General features: G+C 54.7%; 1 protein-coding gene and 1 long non-coding RNA gene across 9 annotated transcripts in view; one reads left to right on the top strand and one right to left on the bottom strand.

The window, feature by feature from the left end:
* Positions 1–22,576, bottom strand: part of LOC105485795 (TBC1 domain family member 24) — a 31,614-nt gene that overhangs the window by 8,403 nt on the left and 635 nt on the right. For 3 of the 8 annotated variants that reach the window (XM_011748271.2, XM_071083953.1, XM_011748278.2), the window contains exon 2: positions 129–1,208. In XM_011748271.2, coding sequence (XP_011746573.1) covers positions 129–1,093 — 965 coding nt within the window. In that variant the 5' untranslated portion in view covers positions 1,094–1,208. Of the gene's footprint in view, positions 1–128; positions 1,209–13,049; positions 13,440–13,838; positions 14,041–14,094; positions 16,542–22,576 lie in introns of those variants that run through there. The other 5 variants (XM_071083952.1, XM_011748276.3, XM_071083950.1 and 2 more) reach the window with 5 other exon arrangements.
* On the top strand, positions 11,609–21,992 carry LOC139359804 (uncharacterized). Its single transcript, XR_011616245.1, has 5 exons — positions 11,609–11,834; positions 15,301–15,466; positions 20,751–20,871; positions 21,148–21,197; positions 21,858–21,992. It is a non-coding gene; the product is annotated as an uncharacterized lncRNA (long non-coding RNA).

Below are 22,576 nucleotides of genomic sequence, written 5' to 3'. Positions count from 1 at the left end.
TGCACAGATGGGTGGGTGGACCATGGGCAGAGGCCGCCTAGAGGCCAGCAGGATGAGCTCATGCCGGACACGTCCTGCCCCAGCCCCCTTACCCTGGGCGTGCCCCTCACTGGCTGCCGGGGACCTACCTCTTCTGCTTCACAGTGATGCCCTTCTGCTTCAGGGCTTTCTCGTTGGCCATCTGCAGGAGCTGGATCTCCTTGCGGGAGAAGAGGCGGATGGCGAACGCCTTCTCCAGCAGCTTCTCCGGGGACACTGTCTTGGCGATGTGTTTGACGAACGTGCGGATGTCCTGCTTCACGCTGTCCGACTCCAGGGGCTGCCCGGCCCTCACCTTGTGGAAGAACTTGAGGATGGCCAGCGCCACGCGGTACAGCACCTTGTAGCCCTCCACCAGAAAGACGTCAAAGACCCGGGCGAAGTAGCAGAGGGGCAGCTCCCCAAACAGCCAGCGCTGCCAGTCCGCATAGACCTGCAGGACGTCCTCTGACACGGCCACCATCAGCTTGTGGGCCGCCTGGCAGTACTTGTTCACCAGGTCCCCAAACGTCATGCAGGACGACTCAAAGGCCAGGAAGCTCTGGTCGATCAGCCTCCTGCCGGGATCGTTGCAGGCCAGGATGCGGCAGGCCTTCTCGAAGCACTCGGCTTCGTCAATGCTGTAGTGCAGCAGCAGGGCCACCACGGCTGGCAGGGCGGGGCAGAAGGAGATGTCGGGGAACTGGTTGGCGATGCACAGGAGGATCTTGCGCACGGCCCCCTCACCGCGCGCATTCAGGCAGTAGCTGGGCACCTGCGTGTTGTCCACGAACTCGGGCAGCGGCAGGTAGCTGCTGCTGTGCTTGCCCACGATCTTGCCCACGATGTCGCTGTACACGCTGGCGTCGGGCGTGACTGTGCGGCAGGGAATGTCCCGGATCAGGCGCTGGTACACCTTTCCCCGCAGGGCGTGGCTTTGGGCCCAGTAGCCCTGGCGCGCCAGCTGCTTCAGTTCCTGCAGTTCAGTGCAGCTCAGCTCCTTGGGCCCCAGGTCCTGGATGGCAGCGTCCATCTTGTCTCTGTCCACGAAGCAGTTGTATCCCGGAGAGTCCATAGCGCCACTGTGCTAGGGAGGAAGCCCTGGGCTGCAGGGAGGGGAGGACAGAGCGGCTAAATCCTCCAGCCCCCTTTCTGAGGGTGTTCAGCAAACCTGTCTGCCATCTCACACTCTGCAGGATTAAAAACAACATTTTTTTGCATCTGTGTTTCAAGGTTCACATTTCAAAGAATGTATTTTTTCAAATGTGGTGTTTTCTTTTCTTTTCTTTTCTTTTTTTTTTTTTTTTTGAGATGGAGTCTCGCTCTGTTGCCCAGGCTGGAGTGCAGTGGCGCGATCTCCGCTCACTGCAAGCTCCGCCTCCCTGCTTCACACCATTCTCCTGCCTCAGCCTCCTGAGTAACGGGGACTACAGGCGCCCGCCACCTCGCCCGGCTAATTTTTGTATTTTTAGTAGAGATGGGGTTTCACTGTATTAGCCAGGATGGTCTCAATCTCCTAACCTCATGATCCGCCTGCCTCAGCCTCCCAAAGTGCTGGGATTACAGGCGTGAGCCACCACGCCCGGCCTGTTTTCTTTTCTTTTGAGACAGGGTCTCACTCTATGGCCCAGGTTGGAGGGTGGTGCAGTGGCGTGACCTGGCTCTCTGCAGCTTTGAATGGCTTGAACAATCTTCCTGCCTCAGCCTCCCGAGTAGCTGGGACGACAGGTGTCCACCACCGTGCCCAGCTAATTTTTTTTTTTTTGAGGTGTAGTCTCACCCTGTCACCCAGGCTGGCGTACAGTTTCACGATCTCCACTCACTGCAACCTCTGAGCCCCTGGTTCAAGCGATTCTCCTGACTCAGCCTTCTGAGTAGCTGGGACTATAGGCATGTACCACCATGCCTGGCTAATTGTTTTGTATTTTTAGTAGAGACAGGGTTTCACCATGTTGGCCAGGCTGGTCTCAAACTCCTGACCTCGTGATCTGCCCACCTTGGCCTCCCAAAGTGTGGGATTACAGACGAGAGGCACTGCCCTGGCCTAATTTTTTATTTTTTTGTAGAGATGGGGTCTCACTATGCCCTCCAGGCTGGTCTTGAACTCCTGGGCTCAAGCAATCATCCTGTCTTGGCCTCTCAAAATGTTGGGATTACAGGTATGAGCCACTGTGCCTGGCCTTGTTTTATTTGGTTTGAGACAAGGTCTTGCGTTGACATCCAGGCTAGAGTGCAATGGCACCATCTCGGTGCACTGCAACCTCTGCCTCCTGGGCTCAGGTGATCCTCTCACCTCAGCTGTAGCTGGGACTACAGTTAGGCGCCACCATGTCCAGCTAATTTTTTCTCTTTTTAGTAGAGACGAGATTTTGCCATGTTACCCAGGCTGGTCTTGAACTCCTGACCTCAAGCAATCCACCCACCGCAGCCTCCCAAAGTGCTGGGATTCCAAGTGTGAGCCAGTGCACCTGGCCTGTTTTCTTTATTATTATTATTATTTGTGTGTGTCTGTGTGTGTGATGGGGTCTTGTTCTGTTTCCCAGGCTGGCCTTGAACCGCAGGCCTCAAGTGATCTTCCCACCATGCTGGAATTACAAGTGAGAGTCATGGTGCCCAGCCACATTATTTGTCTTAATCTTTGTGTAAGTATTAGAAGGGCTTCCACTTAAGACAAGTGACTGTTCTGAGAAGCCATTACAAACTTTGGAGTATACCTTCTTTTCACAGAACTTATGAAGTTACCGGAATAGGTCACACAGATTCTGGGTAATGAGAGGCTACAGATAGAGTTTCTATAAGGGTTTCAAGAGCTTGGCCCTTGGTTGGGCACAGTGGCCCATATCTATAATCCCAGCTACTCAGGAGGCCAAGGTGGGAGGACTATTTGAGGCCAGGAGTTCAAGACCAGCCTGGGCAACATGGTGAGACCCCATCTCTACCAAAAAAAGGGCCTGACCCTGCTGAAAATACCTCCCCGCTCCAGCATGGTCCACCCCAGGCTCCCAAACACCACCCTGCACCCTGGGGTCCTTCTGAAAGGGACCCCCAGTTGAGAAGATCACTTTGAGCAAAGAGATGCTTCGTTCTAGTTCTCTTTTTTTTTTTTTTTGAGACGGAGTCTTGCACTGTCGCCCGGGTTGGAGTGCAGTGGCGTGATCTCGGTTCACTGCAACTTCCGCCTCCCGGGCTCAAGCGATTCTCCTGCCTCAGCCTCCTGAGTAGCTGGGATTACAGGAACCCGCCACAACGCCCGGCTAGTTTTTGTATTTTTAGTAGAGATGGGGTTTCACCATGTTGTCCAGGCTGGTCTTGATCTCCTGATCTCGTGATCCATCCGCCTCAGCCTCCCAAAGTGCTAGGATGACAGGCGTGAGCCACCGCGCCCAGCCCGTTCCCAGTTCTCTTTAACCAGCTGTGCGTGGTAAGAAAGTCACAGCCTATGCTGTCTCAACCTGTCGGAATTCTGAAGCCAGCTCTTAACTTTCTAAAACCACCAGCTTGAAAGCTATGCTTCGGGCAGGTGCTCCAGGGAGGAATCTCTGGTGAGGAGCAGGCATGTTTCCAGAGGGAGAGCTGGGACCTAAATGGAAGGTGCTGCAGCTTTAAAACTGCGTATTTCTGGATCCAAATGAGCCAGAAGTCAAGTGGGGTGGTTGGTGTTTCTCCAAGAACAGCAACCCTTGGGCTTAGGCAAACATAAAAGGAGTGGGTAAGATGTGCCCTGTGGGATTCTGGACAACAGGTGACTTCCCTGGCGCAAGGCTACTGCCCTGGGCACAGAAGTGCAAGGTTTGCTTATGCACATCAGACTAACCCTTCCGCCTGGGATGGTACAAGTTCCCGGAGTGCCACAGGGGTCTGCTTCAGCAAGTTTTGGTTAAGTGACCGGACCACTCTGGTTTCTCTTGCAGCTAGAACATTCACCTACCTATTATAAGGCAAATACTACTTTAAAACAGTTCGTGAAAGGTAAAAATCATAGTATAAAACCTATGTCTGTGAGACACTGTCTTGGGAAAGTACCTCGATACTGTGTTTCTGTGTGTGTGGTAAAATACACATAGCATAAAATTAACCATTTTAGGCCAGGCACAGTGGCTCACACCTGTAATCCTAGCACTTTGAGAGGCCGAGGCAGGCAGATCACGAGGTCAGGAGATCGAGACCATCCTGGCGAACACGGTGAAACCCCGTCTCTACTAAAAATACAAAATAATTAGCCGGGTGCGGTGGCGGGCGCCTGTAGTCCCAGCTACTCGGGAGGCTGAGGCAGGAGAATGGCATGAACCTGGGAGGCAGAGCTTGCAGTGAGCCGAGATCGCGCCACTGCACTCCAGCCCAGGTGTCAGAGCAAGACTCTGTCTCAAAAAACTAAAAAATAAAAAAAAATTTACCATTGTAGCCATTTTTTATTTCTTTATTTTTTGAGACAGAGTGCCGCACTGTCATCCAGGCTGGAGTGCAGTGGTGCAATCTCAGCTCACTGCAACCTCTGCCTCCCTGGGTTCAAGCGATTCCCCTGACTCAGCCTCCCGAGTAGCTGGGACTACAGGCATTTGCCACCACTCCCGGCTAATGTTGTATTTTTAATAGAGACGGTTTCTCCATGTTGGTCAAGCTTGTCTCGAACTCCCGACCTCAGGTGATCCGCCTGCTTCAGCCTCCCAAAGTGCTGAGATTACAAGCATGAGCCACTGAAGTTGATTTTAATATATCCCACTGGAAAAACCTTGCCTACAGCAGGACTAGGCCTCAGAAGAAAAGAAACCCTTAAGACCATTGATTGGTTTGCTTTGTCCTGGGAGGGAAGGCGGCGAGGGCTCCCCCCTTCCCTGGTCCTGAAGGCCAGGCCGACAGGTCCACTCACATGCGCACGGCCATGCGCACACTGCACGATCTTCCATGTGTCGGTTATCCACAGCTTACATCCCTCCTTCCCGGCTCTGGGCCCACTAGCCTCTGGAGGAACTCCAGGCCCAACCTGTTTGGGTGAAAGAACTGGCTCCTTCTTAAGGCAATAAACATGTTTCTAAACAGAACAGGAGCTGGGCAGAGCAGCACCAGCCTCCATTCAGCTGGCCCCAGATTCAGGTTGAATATTAAACTGGAAACAGCAAAAGTTGTGACTGCACCTCGCAAAGTTCCCTCAGGGAGATGCAGATCCCAAGTTGTGTTTGCTGCCGCGAATGGTCCAGCGATGTGCTGGACTCAGAGGGACACCCGAGCCAAGGACATGTGCAGAAGACCCCGAGGGAGCCCTTGGATTCTTTCTTGTTCCCCAATCCCTCACTCAAAAAAGAGAGCAGCATGACATTTCTGGGGCTGTGCACACAAGGCAACAAACCATTTAAGGCATCTATAAAAACCAGGTCCAGGCTGGGTGCGGTGGCTCACGCCTGTAATCCCAGCACTTTGGGAGGCCGAGGCGGGCACATCTTGAGGTCAGGAGATCAAGACCATCCTGGCTAACATGGTGAAACCCCGTCTCTACTAAAAATGCAAACAATTAGCCTGGCGTGGCAGTAGGCGCCTGTAGTCCCTGCTACTTGGGAGGCTGAGGCAGGAGAACAGCGTGAACCCGGGAGGCGGAGCTTGCAGTGATCCGAGATCGCGCCACTGCCCTCCAGCCTGGGTGACTGAGATTCCATCTCAAAAAACAACAACAACAACAAAAAAAAAAAACAAACAACAAAACAAAACAAAACAAAAACCAGGTCCAGGCCAGCACAGTGGCTCACACCTATAATCCCAGCACTTTGGGAGGCCAAGGCGGGTGGATCACTTCAGCCCAGGAGTTCAAGACCAGCCTGGGCAACATAATGAGACCTCATCTCTGCAAAAAAAAAAAAACAAAAAACAAAAAAACAATGGCCAGGCATGGTGGCATACACCACTAATCCCAGCTATTTGGGAGGCTGAGTGGGGAGGATCTTTTGAGGCCAAGCCCAGGAGTTCAAGACTAGCCCACACAACATGGCAAAACTCCATCTCTGTAAAAAAAATACAAAAATTAGCCAGGCGGGCCAGGCACGGTGGCTCACGCCTGTAATCCCAGCACTTTGGGAGGCCGAGGCAGGTGGATCACAAGGCTAGGAGTTTGAGACCAGCCTGACCAGCAGGTAAAATCCCGTCTCTACTAAAAATACAAAAAATTAGCTGGGCATGGTGGCACATTCCTGTAGTCCCAGCTACTTGGGAGGCTGAGGCAGGAGAACTGCTTGAACCCAGCAGGCAGAGGTTGCAGTGAGCCAAGATCACACTGCTTCACTCTAGACTGGACGACAGAGTGGGACTCCATCTCAAAAAATAAAAAATAAATAAATTTGCCAGGCATGGTGGTGCACACCTGTAGTCCCAGCTACTCAGGAGGCTGAGGTGGGAGGATCACTAGAGCCCAGGAGGTCGAGGCTGCAGTGAGACATGATTGCACCACTGAACTCCATCCAGCCTGGGTGACAGAGCAAGACTCTGTCTGAAAATAAAATAAAATAAAATAAAATAAAAAATAAATAAATAAAAACGAGGTCCAGATTGGTTTCCTTAGGTTTAAAAAAAAAAAAAGTCTTTTATTATGCCGGTGATATTTGAATGCAAAAATCACAAAAAATCAAATAGTACCAAAATTAGGGAGTGAAAGTGTAGAGTTCTGTTTAAATTACCTCTCTAATCCTACTCCCCTTCTACATACAGATCATCGCTATTCCCATTTTGGTATATATCCTGCCAAACCTTTTTCTTGCATTCACAACTGAGTGAGGTTTTTTTTAAACTGGACACTGAGATGAGGAAGTAAGGGGAAGTGGAAACTGAGGAAAAACATAAACTATCCTGGGCTGGCGCACTTACGGGCTTGAGTGCCCACACTCTGGAGGTGAGTTTTCACGGCCGAGTGGCTTTCCCTGTTGTCTGCTGGCTGGCTGGCTGCTGTTGTACATCGTAAGCTGCACCTGCTCCTACGCAGCAAACAAGGCCTGGTCTGTTCCCCACAGTCCCCCAACCCCTGATGAAGGTGCGGAGCCGGAGGTGGCGGCCGCGGAGGGAGTGAGAGGGGAGGCAGGGGCTACCATGGAAACGGTCCAGCTTTGCAGTCAGACAGGCCTGGCCGCAAGGTCCAGCTCTGCCACTTGTTTGCTTGAAATGCAGACAAGCCGTGCCTCTTCCCTAAACTGCAGTTGCCATGTCTGTAGAGCGGAGCCGATAATAACACCCAACTCCTCACGGGCAACAATTCCCAAGCAACCCCTGTGGGTTGAGCCCTACTCTGGACTGACAGGGTGGGGTGCAGGTGACATTAGGGTGACACCCCGTGAACAGTCTATCCCACTCTCTCTCCAGGTTCAGGCGGCCCCGGGCAGACAGTGCCAGCAGGGCCCTGTGAGGGTGCCTCCTGTGGGGGAGGCCACCTTCCTGAAGCCTCTGGGGAGCGAGCACATTGCTTCTCGCCACGGACACTGCACTGCCCTCACCTAAAGGTGCTTCCCCACCAGTCTCAAGTTCCCTGCAAAGGCATGGAGTGAGGTGGCACTGGTTCTCCGAGGTGGCACCTGTCAGCCCGGCTGCCACCAGCTCCCTGAGTGTGGAACGGAGAAGCACTCCTCCTGTCTTTGGTCCTCAGCCTTGGGCCCAGCCTGCAATTCCAGAAAAATAGGAAAAATTCCACCTGACACCCATGAGACTCACAAGAATTACAGACAGAGACAGTTCCAGATGGTGGGGGTCCACATGGTGGGTCTGGAGGGTGACAGCTACTTTACTGAGGGTCTTCAGGGCACACCTCTCCCAGGAGATGACACTGAGCCAGAGCAGTGAGAAGGAAGCAGCGGGATTGCTGAGGACAAAGCACTCCAGACACAGCAGAGCAGGTGCAAAGGCCGAGCGAGGAACAGGCCTGTCGCACTCCAGGGCGCAGAGGGCAGCATGGACACACCCACGGGCCCGTGGATTGTATTCTAAGCACAGTGGGAAACTGGCAAGGGATGAGCTCCAGTCCCTGTTCTGTTGAGAAATTTACTGAGCCTGTTGATAGAAAGCACTCAGCCCAGCCCGGCCGGCCAGGACTGCTCAGCTGCCTGAGGACTGTCTCATCCTTACAGGGTCCCAGGCCAGGCGCTAGAAAGGTGTTCTGGAATGCCTGGGATGTGACAGTCCCAGTGGGTTGATGTCCAGCTGGTCCTGTAGAGGGAGGTGCAACTGCACAGGTCAGGGGCAGCTCTCACAGGCCACCATCTCCTCCCAGTGCCTCTCTCCACAGTCAAGCTGCCCTCCATACCCAGTGCGGCTTCTTTCCCACCCAGGAAGCTTCTCCAGGGACCTACAGGGCCTTTCCTCATAAACACCATGCCTGTTTGAGAGCTCAGGGTGCCTGCAGATCAGAAGCAAACGTTTGTATTCGTTCGTTCGTTTATTTATTTATTTATTTATTATTTTTTGAGACAGAGTCTTGCTCTGTTGCCCAAGCCGGAGTGCAGTGGTGCGATTTTCGCTCACTGCAACCTCCACCTCCCGGGTTCAAGTGATTCTTCTGCCTCAGCCTCCCGAGTAGCTGGGATTACAGGCGCCCGCCACCACGCCTGGCTAATTTTTGTATTTTTAGTAGAGATGGGGTTTCACCTTATTGGCCAGGCTCATCTCGAACTCCTGACCTCATGATCCACCCGCCTTGGCCTCCCAAAGTGCTGGGATTACAGGCTTGAGCCACTGTGCCTGGCCGCAAATATTTCTTAATAAAACAACAAGCAGCTGGGCGCGGTGGCTCACGCCTGTAATCCCAGCACTTTGGGATCCCAGCCGCCTATGTCCACACTCCATGGGAGCTCCAAGAAAGCCCTGATCCATCCTCTGCAGCAAACCCCCTGAAGGTGTCCACAGGAAGAGAAAGGCTGCCAGGGCTGGGTGGGGGGCGTCCATCCAGGGTATGGCGCCCTGAGCTAATTTCTAGCCAGGAGGCAGGTGGGAAGGAGCATGGATGTGGGAGGAGGTGGATCCTCACTGTGGAGAGTGGGGCAGGAGAGGCCTGGACTGGGCAGCTGGCCCCTCCACTCCAGCAGACTAGCAGCTCACCCCAGCTTTGGGGCGGAACACAACCCCACAGCTGCTGGCTGCTGATGAGTTAACTTCCTGCTCTATCTCCCTTCATCCTGGGACAGTGAGGACCTCCGAGAGAGGCTCCAGAGGGTCCCCAAGCACAGGCAGGACCTACCAAGGTCTGGGACTCCAGAGCACTCGGCCACTTCTAGTGCCAGGGCCCTCCTGTGGGTCCTGGAGACACAGGCCACCCCGGCAGGGCTCCTGCTAGCAACACACCTGCCATCCCCAAACACCCAACTCCAGGCCTGAGAGCCTGAGTCATGAGGCCTCTGCATACGTCACTTCTTCAGGGGGCATGTGATTTTCCCAACAACTGGATTTGAAAACACACTCTCTTTCATGTGACAAAGACAGAACACACATTTAGCCTCAGTGATGACATTTTGACACCGCCAACGGCAACCCCGACACCGCGCCTCCCTTCCTGGGGACTGCTCCTGTCCCAGGTCACAGCAAACGGGAGGAGACAGCGTGTGACCACGGCTCCCTCGTCCCGCAGGTCATCATATGACAAACCTCCACTGACTGAAGCGCCTCCTTTGTGCCGGCAAGAGACGGCTTGAGAGGAGGCCGTCAACCGCGGCAGCTCGGGAAGTGCTGGGGGAACCCCATGGGCAGGGCTGTGCCTGCTGCTGTGGAAGGGGCGGAAAGGCGTGGAGGCAGCCTGTGGGTGGGGACGGTGCCCCTCAGACGCGGAGGCAAGAGTGGGCAAAGGCGAGCTGGGCAGCCCTGGCAGTGCTGAGGGGCTGGGGTGGGCTAAGAGCGGGTGTCCCCACACGGGGTAGGAGGAGAGTGTAGGCAGGTGACTTGATCAGATCTGCATTTACAAAAATCCCCCTGGTGTCCCTGGAGGAGGAAGGGTTGGGACAGAGGAGCCAGGGAGAAAGGAAGGTAGAGTCTAGACCGGGAGGGTGGAGAAGATAGGGGGACCCCCAGAGACCACTCAGGGTTGGATCCCACCGGACTGTGGCCTGATAGTGGGAGTCAGAACCCGGGCCACTTGGGGATGCTGGAGGTCGGGGCAAGCGACAGAGAATCCCAGCCCAGGGAAGCTCCACTGTGAAGTTTTCAGAGCCAGCTTCGATACAGATGCTTCTTAGGCAAATGCCAGAGCAGCTCAGGCTGGAAGTAGAGCCCTGGGGGCGAGGCCCACAGCACAGAGGGCACCCCCATGCACTCCCAGACGCCACCAAGGGGCCAACTGCAGCCCCCTGGGCAAGAGGCAGCCCTGTCCCAATGTAGGTCAGCGTTCGCTAGGACTCCAGGTTGAAGAGCTGGGGTTGCAGGCCTGGGCCCCATCCCGCCCTGGCCTGACTACCACACCCATCCTGGCCACAGGAACAGCCCCCGTCCCAGCAGCAGCTAACAAGGACCCGGCGTTCTGTGTGGCTGGACCTCAGTCACGGGGCAACAGAACAGGGAATGGGCGTCAGCTGCCGCTCATCTCAGTTCTTCCCGTCTGGTCTGAGCAATCCCTCACCATTTCCTGGGAGTGGGGCCGGGAGTGAAGAGGAAGAGGAAACGAGGCCGGGCCCCATGGGTGGGGAACCCCAATGCCCGCAGCTAGGGACCACAGGAATGAGGTGCTCTGGTCCCTACGGGCTTCATGTGATAGGAGATGCACGCTCCTCTCAGCGGGCTCCCCAGGCAGGATCCAAAACACTCTCACTCTCCACAGAAGACCCTGGACCTTGCTAAGTGCTGCAGGGATATGGGGGAAACCTGCTGGTGGGCTGGGGAGCCCCGCAGGGCCCGCCCACTCCTGAGCACCAACCACACCTGCCAGGCAGGGGAGGGCAGCACAGGCATTCCAGCCCCAGGCGCGAGGTCCAGGGATGACAGCTTCGCTGCCTGACAGGGAAGCTCGGAGTGCTCAGAAACCCTGGGGCAGAGGCGGCAGCGGGCCAGGTGGGAATGGTAGGGATGGCGTGGGGTGGCTGAGAGAGCCTGGAAGCTGTCCGGACTGTTTGGAAAAACTCTCATGCCATGTTTTCCTCTGCTCTGACGCCAGCACAGCAATCAGCACAGGATTTGCGACCCAGAAAATGCAGGGGTTTCTCCCCGCAGCAAGCAATCCATTCTGCAGTGGGTGCCGGCGGGGCGTCCTCCAATTCAATCCCAACAATGGAGACATTTACCTGGAGATAGGTCAGATCCCACAGGTCGGGAGCTCAGTCCCCAAGACGCCCACACCCTCAGACACCAGTCAGAAGTCCAGGCCTCCAGAACTTCTCAGTGACCAACTTCAAGTTGGGGTTCCCACAACCCGGCTTTGGGTTCAATGAACTTGCTGGAGCAGCTCACAGAACTCAGGGAAACACTTACATTCACTAGTTTATTATAAAGGTTGTTACAAAGGACACAGATGAAGGGGCCTTTAGAGTGAGGTATGGGAGAGGGATGGTGCCACCCTCCAGGCACCCCCTCCTGCTCAGCTGTCCAGCAGCTCTCCAAGTCCTGTCCTCTAGGGTTGGCATGGAACCTTTGTTAAGTAGGCGTGATTGATTACCCCACTGGCAATCAACTTGACCTTCCACCCCTGGACCTCCCCCCTCCCTGCGGTTGGGGCTGGGGCTGAAAGTCCTAACCTGCTAATCCTGCCTTGGTCTTTCCAGTGACCAGCGCCACCCAGAAGCTATCAGTCAACACCAGTGCACAGAAAGAGCGCCACGGAGATCCTGAGGATTTCAGGAGTTGTATGTCACAAAACAAGGACAAAGACCAAATAGGTATTTCACAACATCACAGAGGTGCTGGGAGAGTAGGTGGAGGGAGGCTGGAGGAACACACTGGACGGGGCAGGGAATGGGGCCTAAAAGCAGACCTGGAGTGGGGCGTGGATGACAGGCATGAGGGGAGAGGTGGCCCCAGCATTCAGCCCCAGGGAGGGGATGACGCCTCCTCCGGCTGGGGGACCTTCCTCACAAGTCCAGGCCAAGTCTGATTTCTTCATGAGGGGCCCAGGCCTCCCACCTACCTGCTGGGAAAGGCCAGGGAACACCTAATCCTGTCCTCCAAGAATCTACTGGATGCCTCAAAGACACAAACAAATCCCAGGCAGAGTCCCAAAGTGCAGACACTCCTGCCATATAGCCCCGCCACCCTAGGCCTCAGCCCTGGAACAATGGAGCTGGCACAGTGGACCACGATGGAAGAGAGCCACTGGACTCATCTGTGCACCCAGGTGTACCCGTTCTCTCTGGAACCTTCTTCTGAGTGCCTCCTAGATGCCTGGCACTGAGCTAGAAAGAGCTGAGAGATAAATCAATCACCTGGCAGTGAGGTCGGAAAGCCGCTTTGTAGGCACGTGTAGAGGCAGAGAGGCCCTGGGGTGGTCACGTGCCCCGGAGAGCTGGAGGGGTTCCGGAAGCCCTTCTAGGAGGTGGTTACAGCGTGCTGGGGTTGGCAGAGCACACTGCGGGGGGCGGGGTGTGGGTGGGCGGCAGGGGGAGGACCTGCACTCAGCAGCAGGGAAATACAAGACTTGCTCCAAGTCACAAGGCCTGCACCCTACCCCATCCCAATAGTGACAGGGCACCACCAGAATACCAGGGTGGGGAGGCGAGATCAAGCTTTTATTCCAGAAAGATCTGTGGCATGGCAGCCTGGAGGGCATGTGCAAAGGCCACAGCCATCAGAAACATCCACTGGGGGTGGCGAGGTGGGGAGGGGAGGAGGGGAGGCTGACAGGAGGATGACCACCAGGGGTCCGCTGCATGTGGGGTGGGCACCCCCTGGACCTCTCTTGCAGAATGTCAGGGGTGGGAGATGCCTGCACAGGCACGTTTTGAGAATGCTCCTCTGGCGATCCCATTCCCCTGACCTGTGCCCCCACCGCCTGGTGAGACCCTCAGCTATAGGACCATGTCTGACCGGGGCTGGATGGTGAAAGTGTCACTAACCACGGTGAGCACAGCCACCGGTCTTCACCCACATCTCCTTACCTTGTTATATGCCTTTTACCCCCGGCACCTGCTTCCAACCTGCCTTCTTGCTCTGGAAATTTTCTACAGCAAACACACCGCTCCCAAGTCTTCGTCCTCTCCCGAATGTACCCTTCCTCCTCTGGGCCGAGCAGCAGCCAGGCTCTCGCCATCACCACCCACCTCCTCTCTCTCCGGCTCAGGGCCTTCCTCTCTGTGCTGCCCTCCCTTGAGGGCTAAGTTCGCAGTCCTGGCTGGAAGCTCCGTGGCCTCTAGAACTTTAAAAGCCTTTACATCTCTACCGTTTTATCCAGTCCCTGGGCATTCCAGAAAACCACTCCACCCACTCCAGAGGCGGCACATTCATAAACCCGCCCATACCCCGTCCTGGAGCCCTCAGTGCCCTCCTCCCACTCGGAGCTGCGACTGCCCCATCCACCAGCCGCTCTGGCTTTTCTCTCTTGCCAGCTCAGCCTGGACCGTCACGCCAAGCCCCAACTCCCGCCCGCCAACCCCACACTCCTGTCTCAGCCATATGGATAAACGGCACGAGGAAGTCAGCCTGAGGCACGAGAACAGCTGAGGGGAGAGGGAGAAGTCCTGCCGCCTGCTCAGCGGTTTCGAGTGGCCCAGCCCCCGGTGCCACCTGGCAGCCTTTGCGGCACACTTCACTGACACTGTCTCCTCTCCAGCTCACAGCTGCCCCGTCCCACCCACTCCACCCCAAGAAAGGGGGCTTGTCAGGCAGGAGCTTCCCAGCTCTCTGCATTCCCACCACAGACCAAGGCCCCCCTCAGTCCTGGCTCTCACCTTCTGGGGACCCTAGCTCCCCATCTCTCTCCAAGGCTCCCCAGTGCTGTGACACGGGCCCCAAACACAGCAAACCACAGTGCTGGGGGCTCCGCTCCAGCTCCACCTCTCCTCCGTTTTTCTTCTGAGCCGAGCTGCTGGCAAAAGCAGATGACACCCGGCTTCCGGCCCTCCCGCCGCTGGCCGCGCTGGCTGCCAGATCTCCCAGCTGCCTTGGGCCTCATCCCGCCTGCCTCCCTGCCAGGCATCTCCTCACCTCTCCACGGCTGCTCCTCCAGCTCCTGTGCCTGTCTCTCCAATGGAGCCCACCCTCTCCTGAGCCTAGAATCCTTCTTTGAGGTCCAGGCCCGTCCCTCCAGCTGCTTCCCAGCTGTTTCCAGGACGCTCACAACATTCACACTCCACGTGACTCCAGCGCAATTCAGCTCCCACTCCCAGCCTCCTGCCCGCTCAGGGCTTCACCCAGTCACCATTCTCCACCCAAAACCCTCTCCTGGTGTCCTCCGCCCTTCAGGACCTGGCCCCTCCCTGCCCCTCGGACAACAGCTTCAGGAGCCCCGGCTACATAGTGCCAACTGCAGTCCCCACACTACTGTGGGAATGTCACTGTCCAGAGAGGCAGGACACACCTGTCCCCTTTCACTTTCTGCTCTCAGTACAATTGCCCCTTCTTCACAGGCCTCCATGGGACCTCCGGCCCAGGGCCGAGCCCTCACAGAGCTCCACACCTCCTGTCCACATCTGTCCTCACCCTCACCCAGTGCACCCACCATCATGGTGCTGGCTTATCCACCCACCAAAGTGTCTCACACTATGTCCAGTGTGTCCTGGGAAGGAGGGAACAGAGAAGAAAACAGGCAGAGACTCAGAGAAATCGCAAACCACTTGGGCCCAAGATAAATTTAATTTTGAAGGCCAAATAACAACAGGGAGCATTACTAGTCCACCAACCCTAGGTGTGACCTTTCCTGCAGGCATCTTCACATGACAGGAAGGTAGGGGTGCTTGCCTCAGCCTGAAGCAGAGCATAGGCATCTTCCAAATATTAATGGTGACCGACATGCCACAGTGACTACCAAGTAGCTGCTGCCTGGGGAACTTGATAGTGGGCTCTTTGCTGGAGGCACACAATGGAGGGCACGTGCCAGGTACAAAAGGGGTGTGACCATTAACGAGGCGTTAGTCACCGCACCACGGGCCAGCTGGTCTGCCTGCCTGTGCTGGTCAGCAGTGCAAACGTGCCTAACTGTGGCTCCTGAGCCTACTGCTCGGAGCCTGAGCAGAGGCAGGCTGAGCCTCAACCTTGGCCAGCCACTCAAGACAGTTCCCTGTTCCCTTTCATAGGCAGATATCTTTCTTTCCCCGGCCTGGTCTGGTCCACCCAAAGGCAGGGGCTAGAGCTGGCACAGGACTCTGGTAATTCAGGATCTTTACCATCTGAGCCCAAAGATTCTCCCCACAGCAGGTCTAGAAAAATACCCCCCAGGACCCAGGAGGAGAACCAGAGGAAGAGAGCTCAGCTGTCAGCAGCGCAGGATTTCGATTGGTCTGAGTTCCAAGCCTGTGACAGGTGTGCCTTGGAAGGCCAGGCTCACATCAGGTTCTCAGCAAGTGTCTTTAGACCTAAGGTGAGATCCAGCTCAGGGTGGAGTCGTGCAGGTTTAATCATTTTATTTTTATTTACTTTTTAAGTCTCGTAGAGACAAAGTCTCACTATGCTGCCCAGACTGGTCTCAAACTCCTGGCCTCAAGCAATCTTCCCATCTTGGCCTCTCAAAGTGTTGGGATTACAGGTATGAGCCACCACGTCTGGTCCTAATCATTTTAACAGGCATTCAAGGCACGCTTCCTGAATGCCAGTGTGCCAGGTACCTGAGTACAGAGGAGTACAGAGGCATGGCCCCTCCCCAGCCCGGGTCAGGTGTACTGACGATGCCAATTCAAGGTGCAGGTGCTGCGACAGGGTGCTTTCCCAGAGCCAACGCCTGCCTCAGCTGGGTCTTACAGTGTGAGGAGGCCTTAGCCTCAGAAGTGATAGAGACAGCGTGGTCAAAAGACAGGGCCCTGGAGGGCAAGCCTGGTCAGAGCTACCCAACGCTCCATAAGCGCGTTGGCCAGTGAGTGTCCTTTGGGGCTCTAATTAAGACAGTTCTACGGTTCAGCATAACAGGCACCAAGAAGCCAAAGGGCCCAAAACAGAGGCCTGGGATTTACTAGGCTGCCAGGAAAGGGCAGTGCTCCTGAGTGCTGGGAACAGGGAGAGGACAGCCCAGGAAGCCGCCAGGGCAGAAAAGTTAATGTCCACACCTCGATCCTTCTAAGGCCACAGGTTTACCAAGGTAGGAAGGCCAGAAGGACCCTTGCCAGGAAAGGGATCACAGAGGATATTTAGGGAAGGGGTGGAAAGGATTCAAGGAAAGGCTGAAGGGATCCAGGTGATAAGCTCCATTTAGCATGCCACAGTGAGTGGAAAGGCTTTTACTGGAAACAGGATGGCCCACAAGCAAACAATCTCTCTCGGTGTGTGGCACCCAATTAAAACTGTGTAACAATCAGGCAGACACACAGTTTCAGATTATGGGAAATCTGTATCCTCAGTAGATTCCCAGGTCCCCTGTGGTGTGTTCTCAATGACCTATAAGAAAAAGGGGGCCGGGCGCGGTGGCTCAAGCCTGTAATCCCAGCACTTTGGGAGGCTGAGACGGGCGGATCACAAGGTCAGGAGATCAAGACCATCCTGGCTAACACGGTGAAACCCCGTCTCTACTAAAAAATACAAAAAACTAGCCGGGCGAGGTGGCGGGCACCTGTAATCCCAGCTACTCGGGAGGCTGAGGCAGGAGAATGGCGGGAACCCGGGAGGCGGAGCTTGCAGTGAGCTGAGATCCGGCCACAGCACTCCAGCCTGGGCGAAAGAGCGAGACTCCGTCTCAAAAAAAAAAAAAAAAAAGAAAGAAAAAGGGAACAACCCGGTGTAGTGGCTCATGCTTGTAATCCCAGCACTTTGGAAGGTTGAGACGAAAGGATCCCTTGAGCCAGGAGTTCGAGACCAGTCTGGGCAACATAGTAAGATATTGTCTCTACAAAAAAATAAAAAATCAGGAAGGTGTGGTGGCATGCACCTGTAGTCCCACCTACTCAGAAGGCTGAGGTTGGAGCACGGCTTGAGCCCAGGAGGTTGAGGCTGTAATGAGCCATGACTGCACCACTGCACTCCAGCCTGGACAACAGAGCGAGACCCAGTCTCTTAAAAAAAACAATTAACAGGCCGGGCATGGTGGCTCACGCCTGTAATCCCAGCACTTTGGGAGGCCAAGGCGGGCAGTCACGAGGTCAGGAGATGGAGACTATCCTGGCTAACACGGTGAAACCCCGTCTCTACTAAAATCACAAAAAATTAGCCAGGCGTGGTGATGGGCGCCTGTAGTCCCAGCTACTTGGGATGCTGAGACAGGAGAATGGTGTGAGCCCAGGAGGCAGAGCTTGCAGTGAGCCGAGATCGCGCCACTGCACTCCAACCTGGGCGACAGAGCGAGACTCCATCTCAAACAAATAAACAAACAAACAAACAACAGCCAGGCAGGTATGCCTGTAATCTCAGCACTTTGGGAGGCCGAGGCAGGTGGATCACGAGGTCAGAAGTTCAAGAGCAGCCTGGCTAACACGGTGAAACCCCGTCTCTACTAAAAATACAAAATTAGCCGGGTGTGGTGGCGCATGCCTGTGATCCCAGCTACTAGAGAGGATAAGGCAGAAGAATCACTTGAACCCAGGAGACAGAGGTTGCGGTGAGCTGAGATCACACCACTGCACTCCAGCCTAGGCAACAAGAGCAAAACTCCATCTCAAAAAAAAAAAAAAATTAACAAAGAGAGAAAAAAGAAGAGAGCACACTGGGGAGGGTTGCAGGAAGCCATGGCTGCATACGCACAGTCCTCAGAGGCTGTGAAGCCTGCGCCCCTGTGAGCAGGTTCTCTTGGAGGGTGTAGATAACAGCTCACAACCTTATCCAGAGGCTCAGCCAGCCCTGGGGGCCACATGCCGGCCGCGAGCAGATCGGGGCTGCTTCTGCAGCACACCCTTTCCCCAGCCTCACCCATTCCCCAGCCTCACCCTTTCCCCAGCCTCACCCATTCGGCCCCTCAGGGTGGGGGAATGGGGGGGTGGGGGACGCACCACATGCGCGGCCTCTGTTCTTAGTAGATTTTTTCCAAAGTTGTGCCTGCTGCCAATGCTGATGGACCACACAGAAACAGGGTCCTGGAAGGAGAGTGAGGTGCCCCTGAGGGCTCTGCAGCCTTCAGTCTCTGGGTCTGAAAAGGCTTTTTCCAGAGCCCTACCTGTGGGAATGCTCCAAGAGGAGCAACCCTTGGACTGCAGGTGAACTAGGTCCTTTGAGAAGCATGACACTGAAGCTGGAGGTTCCCCAAAAGGCAAATAGACACGTGAGACAGGAAGGCCACTGTAAGGACACTGGCATCCCCCCGTCCCACACTCCATCCTTCACTCCAAGAGACACACTGGGTTTCTGCAACAAATTAAAAGCCCAGGCCAGGCACTGTGGCTCACGCCTGTAATCCCACCCTTTGGGAGGCCAAAGTGGAAGAACTGCTTGAGCCCAGGAATTTGAGACCAGCCTGGGCAACAAAGTGAGACCCTGTCTCTATAAAAAAATGCAAAAATTACTGGGTGTGGTGGTGTGCACCTGTAGTCCCAGCTACTCAGGACACTAAGGTGGGAAGATTGCTTGAGTCCGAGAGGTTGAGGCTGCAGTGATCCACGATCTCATTATCCTACCACTGTACTCTAGTCCGGCCAATGGGAGTGAGATCCTGTTTCAAAAAAAAAAAAAAGAAAACAAAAAAGTCTATAGTCCCAGCTCTTTGGGAGGCTGAGGTGGATCTCTTGAGCCCAGAAGGTCGAGGCTACAGTGAGCCATTGATCCTGACACTGCACTCCAGCCTAGGAGAAAGAGTAAGACCCTGTCTCAAAAAAAAAAGAAAGAAAGAAAGAAAGAAAGAAAGAAAGAAAGAAAATTAAAGGCCGGGCACGTTGGCTCAAGCCTGTAATCCCAGCACTTTGGGAGGCCGAGACGGGAGGATCACGAGGTCAGGAGAGCGAGACCATCGTGGATAACACGGTGAAACCCCGTCTCTACTAAAAAATATAAAAAACTAGCCAGGCGAGGTTGCGGGCGCCTGTAGTCCCAGCTACTCGGAGGCTGAGGCAGGAGAATGGCGTAAACCCGGGAGGCGGAGCTTGCAGTGAGCTGTGATCTGGCCACTGCATTCCAGCCTGGGTGACAGAGCGAGACTCTGTCTCAAAAAAAAGAAAATTAAAAGCCCACTACTCTGCCCCATTCCCACAAAAGGCAACGGGTTACCGACTGGCCTTCTGTTACTTTATTGACTTTGTTTTAAGACTGTATTAGGAGTCCACAAGGTTTAGGGTTCTGTTTTGTTTTTCTCACTCTACACATTCTCCTGGGAAGACCCAACCCAACCCCCAGCTTGGACAGCACACAGCATCCCCAAAATGCTCTCGTCTAGTACGCTCTCCTTGGCTCCAGGCCAAAACACATGTGCTTACTGCCCAGACGTCTCACAGTAACCTCATCGCCTTCTCCACACAGTGCCAGCCTGCTCCCTCCCTCCACACTCTGCATGGGGTATGGCACTGCCCGCCACTCAATCCTGGAACATCCTCTCCTTCCTCTCTGGCTCTTCCCATCCTGCAGCCACTTGTCTCAGAGTCTTGCTCTCTTTTTTCTTCCGAAACAGAGGTGACCAGGCTGGAGTGCAGTGGCACAACCACAGCTCACTGCAGCCTGTGACTCCTGGGCTCAAGCGAGCCTCCTGCTTCGGCCTCCCAAAATGCTGGGCTTGCAGGTGTGAGCCCCCGGGCTCAGCTGAGTCTTGCTCCTTTCTGTGCTGATGTCTCTCTGGGTGTGCCATGACAGTCCCTCAACCGGCCATGGCCTCTGTGCGGCCCTTCACCTCCCTGGCCACCTCTGATCAGGTCACTCACAAACCCAAGATCTTCAGAGGCTTCATGCCACTCTGGGTGAATTCAAACTCCCAGGTGGCAATCAAGGCTTTTCCCAGTCTGCTGTCAGCCCAGCTCACTCACTTCACCCCATCTAACCCGGGACCACCACTGCCCTTCTCCCAAGAGCTGGTGGGCAGGCACCACGCCCGTCACTTTATATCCACTGTTCCTTTGGGGGAAGGCGCTTTCCCTCACTTGTTCTTGCCACTCCTGATCATCCTTCAAAATGAAGCTCAAGTCCATCTCAGAGCCCCACCCCCACCACAATCCAGCTGGATGCCATGCCTTTGCGCCCACAGAAGGCTCTGTCCACCTCTGTTGGAGCTTCTACCTTGTGTTTATTCTCCTGTCTCCTCACTGCACTATAAGGTCAAGGGCAGAGACCAAGTCTTACTCAACACCGAATCCACAGAACGCACAGCATGGTGCCTCCTATGAAGTGTGAATTCAATAAATGCATTTTTGTTGTTTCGTTTTTCAGAGACAGGGTCTCACTCTGTCGCCCTGGCTTGAGTGCAGTGGCACAATCACAGCTCACTGCAGTCTTGAGCTCCCAGGCTCAAGTGATCCTTCTGCCTCATCTTCCCAAGTAGCTGGGACCACAGGCACATACCACCATACTTGGCTAATTTTTTATAGAGACGAGACCTCCCTATGTTGCCCAGGGTGGTCTCGAACTCCTGGGCTCATGCAATCCTTCCACCTCAGCCTCCCAAAGTGTTGGGATTGCAGGCATGAGCCACTGCACCTGGCTTAATAAACGCATGTTGAAAGGATACAGAAAATCATTGAATAATGAATTCAAGTTGGTCCTCAGTAAAAAGCCTGAGGTTGTGTTTCTTTGATTTTATCTCCAATTGACAGGCAATGTTTGAAACAGCCACTGCAATTGCTGCTTTGAGTTGAAAAGGACTTCTTGGCCAGGCGTGGTGGCTCAAGCCTATAATCCCAGCACTTTGGGAGGCCGAGATGGACGGATCATGAGGTCAGGAGATCGAGACCATCCTGGCTAACACGGTGAAACCCCGTCTCTACTAAAAAAAAAAAAAAAAAAAAAAAAAAAAATTAGCCGGGCGGGGTGGCGGGCGCCTATAATCCCAGTTACTCGGTAGGCTGAGGCAGGAGAATGGTGTGAACCCGGGAGGCGGAGCTTGCAGTGAGCTGAGATCCTGCCACTGCACTCCAGCCTGGGCGACAGAGCAAGACTCCGTCTCAAAGAGAAAAAAATAAAAAGAAAAGGACTTCTTTCTTCCATTTACAGAGTTGTCATAACAGAAAAGGCATGCTCAGACAGGGAAAACATTCAACAAGGTAAATGTTAAGTGCTTTTTTTATAACCTGCTTCATCGTCCTTATGTACTTTAAACGAGAAACCATCTAAAGGCAAACATTTAATATGTTTTCTGAGCTTGGCTCAATCTGCAGATAATTAAGAGCAACACTGCATGCCCAAGGTCACTCGAGCCTGCTGGACAATCCTGGCAGGTGTGGTCAGCGAGAGCTAGTAAGGTTACCCTGCAGGTGACTTTACAGACCCTGGGTGGCCAAATTTACTGTTGTTAGGAAAACCCTGCCTAGATTACTTCTGCATCTCAGAAGGTCACCCTCAACCCAGTGGAAAGCAACTGCAATAGTTCACATCTATCATTCTGACAAAAGGACCTTGATCCACTTCAACCATCATGTAGAGAAAACCTCTGGCCCAGCCCTGGCCAGGCCAGGGGGAAGCAAAGATGAACAGTGTGGCTCCAGCCCCGTTCACAGGGAAAGACAGGCTTCTAAGTAGAGCAAGCACTCTCTAATTAGTACTCTATGTAAAGCCTTTATCTGAGCGCTCAGATTAGATGAGGATCAACCCTCAAAATAAAAGGCAGGGCACGCAGGGGTCATGCCACAGGCTAGGAACAGTAACTGTAAAATCTGCATAAGATTTCCTGATCTTCTCTTATCTGGATTGGTTTTTTTTCCCAGCCTGTGTTCCTTAAAATGAAAAGAACTGACTGCTTGTCTCCGCTGCAACTGAGCAAACATCTACAGGTGCCTACTGTGTGCTGAGGACAGAGCCCTGGCACTCGGGCGGAGGAAATGCCACACGTGCCATCTACAGGTGCCTACTGTGTGCTGAGGACAGACTGTGAAGACAGAGCCCAGGACCTCGGGTGGAGGAAACGGCCCACGTGCCAAATAATGGAACGGTTCCTTCTGCACATTGTCTGGAAGTCACCTGGTGACTCCGAAGCAAACACAGCAAAACAGGGAAAAATCACCCGCTAGTGCTTCTATCGCCCTGGAAGGGCAGGCTGACGCCCCCTTTCTGGAAAAAGCTGCTGGAGAAAGACAGTGACACCGGCTTCACAACCACAGCCACCAACCTAACAGTCCACCTGCACCTCCACACCACCCAGGTGGCTTTTAGACAACCTTTGGCCTTTAATATCACCCCCGCAAGCAGTAACCCAGGGGTCTGAAGCGCATTTCCCTGAGGGGCACGGCCATCAAAGAAAGCCTGTGGCTAGCCCGCGGGGACTCCCGCCTGGAGGGGGCGGGAACAGGTGCAGCCCAGCCCAGGTGGGGCCGGCTCTCCCCTCCGCTGTGCTGGCTCGGAGCTGGGGGTCCCTGGCTCCCACCTCCCAAGGCCCGGAGGGCAGCGGCCGCCTGGCAAGGCGCACCCAGAGGGGCTCCCACTGGAC

The sequence above is a fragment of the Macaca nemestrina genome, chromosome 18, assembly GCF_043159975.1.
Source record: "Macaca nemestrina isolate mMacNem1 chromosome 18, mMacNem.hap1, whole genome shotgun sequence".
Taxonomy (NCBI): Eukaryota; Metazoa; Chordata; class Mammalia; order Primates; family Cercopithecidae; genus Macaca; species Macaca nemestrina.
The sequence above is the reverse complement of the archived record's forward strand: the minus strand, read 5'-3'. Positions and strand labels throughout refer to the sequence as shown.